The 3,155-nt window shown below is 46.5% G+C and overlaps 1 protein-coding gene across 1 annotated transcript in view; it reads right to left on the reverse strand.

Moving 5' to 3' along the window:
* Iqcg (IQ motif containing G) overlaps positions 1-3,155 on the reverse strand; it is a 29,873-nt gene that overhangs the window by 12,763 nt on the left and 13,955 nt on the right. Inside the window, exon 7 of the mRNA XM_026787511.1 lies at positions 2,644-2,725. Coding sequence (XP_026643312.1) covers positions 2,644-2,725 — 82 coding nt within the window. The remainder of the gene's footprint in view (positions 1-2,643; positions 2,726-3,155) is intronic.

Below are 3,155 nucleotides of genomic sequence, written 5' to 3' on the forward strand. Positions count from 1 at the left end.
GACACAGCACGCACCCATAGAGTTACACACCTATAGAGTCACACACCTGCAGAGACACAGCACACACCTATAGAGTCACACACCTGCAGAGACAGCACGCACCCATAGAGTCACACACCTGCAGACACAGCACACACCCACAGAGTTACACACCTGCAGACACAGCACACTCCCATAGTCACACACACCTGCAGACACAGCACACACCCATAGAGTCACACACCTGCAGAGACACAGCACACACCTGCAGAGACAGCACACACCCATAGAGTCACACACCTGCAGAGACAGCACACACCCATAGAGTCACACACCTGCAGAGACACAGCACAGCCTAAGAAACTCGACTTAGGAGTTTAAGACCTTCACTCGAGCTGGGCCGTGGTGGCGCACGCCTTTAATTCCAGCACTCGGGAGGCAGAGGCAGGTGGATCTCTGTGAGTTTGAGGTTAGTCTGGTCTACAAGAGCTAGTTCCAAGACTGGCAGAAAAGCTACACAGAGAACCCCTATCTCAGAAAAAAACAAAAAACAAACAAAACAAAGCTTCACTCAGATATCTGCCTTCCCCACATCCTGTCATCCCGACCATCCACGGAGCCTGCGCTTCCCCATGACAAAGGTCCTCAGACTGATTTGGAGTGTTTGTGGGGTTTGAAGGAAGACCAAACTTTCTCCTCCGCCCCCCGCTGCCTTCAGACATGGTCTTCTGAACATTTTATTTGAATCCAGAAAAGATGACTTAGTGACAGAGCAGTCAGCCAGTTAGAGCTCATCAGGCCCTGACCGCTGCTGCAAGAGGTGCCGAAAGCGCCTTGGCAGTACAGGCTGTTCTCGTAGCTGGTCCTGGCTTGGGGAATACGGGTTTAAGGAAATCTGAAAGCTAGACTCTGGAGAGGGTGTCATTTGTCTTGAACGTCAGGTTGTCTCTTTGGTTGGAAGGCAAGAGGGACACAGGAGTGCCATAGACTGAAGTAAGAAAGCAACCCTCAAAGCACGCAGTTCTGACGTGGGGTACAGGGTGTTGCACTTCTCTGATCCCAGCACTTAGGAGGCAAGGAGGTCAAGGTCGTCCTGGGTTAATGAGTCAGCTTAGCCAGCCTGAACTCCCTGAGACCAGACATATTTATGCCACCACAGCTCTGTGGTCCAGTGACATTTCTATTTGACCAGATTCACTACTCAAGTGGGAGATGTGAGGCCTGAACAATGGCTGAAACTTGATTCCAAATTCTGGAGTCTTTAGAAAATCAAGAATTTTAAAACTGTGATAGAATTTTTCAGGAATGGAAACTTCTGTAATTAGGGAGAAAAATTAAGTGCAAACTAGCTTTATAAATCTTCACTGATAAGAAAGACGGTATTTTAAAAAATACAAGTGAAGGGCTGGAGAGATGACTCAGCGGTTAAGAACACTGGCTGCTGTTCTAGAGGTCTTTTTTTTTTTTTTTGGTTTTTCGAGACAGGGTTTCTCTGTGGCTTTGGAGCCTGTCTTGAACTAGCTCTTGTAGACCAGGCTGGTCTCGAACTCACAGAGATCTGCCTGCCTCTGCCTCCCGAGTGCTGGGATTAAAGGCGTGCGCCACCATCGCCCGGCTTGTTCTAGAGGTCTTGAGTTCAATTCCCAGCAACCACATGGTGGCTCACAGCCATCTGAAATGAGATCTGCTGTCTTCTTCTGGCCTGCAGGCATACAGGCAGGCAGATCACTATATACATAATAAATAAATATTTTTTTTAAAAAAAGGGAAAAACTTAGTTACTGCCAGTGGTGGCGCACGCCTTTAATCCTGGCACTCAGAAGGCAGAGGCAGGTGATCTCTGTGAGGGAAGCCAGCCTGGTCTACAGAGCCAGTTTCAGGACAATCAGACAGTTACACAGAGAAGCCCTGTCTCAAAAGAACAAAAAAAAAAATTTAGTAATTCTAAAAGAGTTGGTATCTTTATCACAAAACCTTGTTTTGCAAACAGTTGCTAAAACTTGGAACGATATCTTTCCAGAAGGAAATTCCGATGGGATGAGTCCCAGTGACCACAGAAGATCATCAAATCCAGTTTGTAATAGTCCAATTGTAGTGACTAGCAAACATTGTCATCCCAACAAGGCAGTGTTGATGTCCCCCGTCTGGAGTCCTCTAGGGAAGGAGAGGCTGGTATGCTTGGGCGGGACAGGGAAGGTGACAGCAGACCAGGCACTCCAAGGGGCTGATCCCCCAGAGTTCTGTTCCTTTCTTTTGTGTCTCTTTCCCCTCTCTGACCTTCTCCCTCCAGGATTTCACCAGGCTGGCCTGGAACTCAGATCGGCCTGCCTCTGCCTCCTGAATGTTGGGACTAAAGGCATGCACTGGGCATCTTTCTCTCTCCTGTAAAGGCACCCCAGCAGAGCAAGCAGTGGTGGCGCACACCATTAATCCCAGCACCTGGGAGGCAGAGGTAGGCATCTCTAAGTTCGAGACCAACATGGTCTACAAAGCGAGTACCAGGACAGCCAGAACTACACTGAGAAACCCTATCTCAAAAAAAATAATTAATTGGTTAATTAATTAAATAAAATAGATAGGCACCCCAGCTGAAGCATAGCTAACTCTGCTATGTAGTGGTCTTAGCTCAGTAGCTTTGGTGGCACCCTCATGGGCGAGTCTTACCTGTACTTGCATTTGACGCTCCTTTTTGACATCAATTAACTGTTTCTGAAGAGATTTTATCTTTCTTCTTCCTTTTTCCTCCCTAAAAGAAGTAAGAATGTTAAGAACAGGGCTTCTCAAACGTTAGGATCATTTTTTTTTTTAGGATCATTTACACAATGGAGTAGTACTACACAGCAGAAAAAATAATGACAGCTTGAATTTTGCAGGAAAATGGATAGAGCTAGAAAACATTATTTTGAGTGAGGTAACCCAGACACAGAAAGACAATTATCACATATACTCACTCATAGGAGGTTTTTAAACATAAAGCAAAGAAAGCCAGCCTACAAACCACAATCCCAGAGAACTTAGACAACAATGCGGACACTAAGAGAGACTTACATAGATCTAATCTACATGGGAAGTAGAAAGTAGAAAAAGACAAGCTCTCCTGAGTAAATTGGAAGCATGGGGACCTTGGGGGAGGGTTGAAGGGGGAAGGGAAGAGGCAGGGAAGGGAGCAGAGAAAA

This window comes from Microtus ochrogaster, chromosome 2 (genome assembly GCF_000317375.1).
Source record: "Microtus ochrogaster isolate Prairie Vole_2 chromosome 2, MicOch1.0, whole genome shotgun sequence".
NCBI classification, from domain to species: Eukaryota; Metazoa; Chordata; class Mammalia; order Rodentia; family Cricetidae; genus Microtus; species Microtus ochrogaster.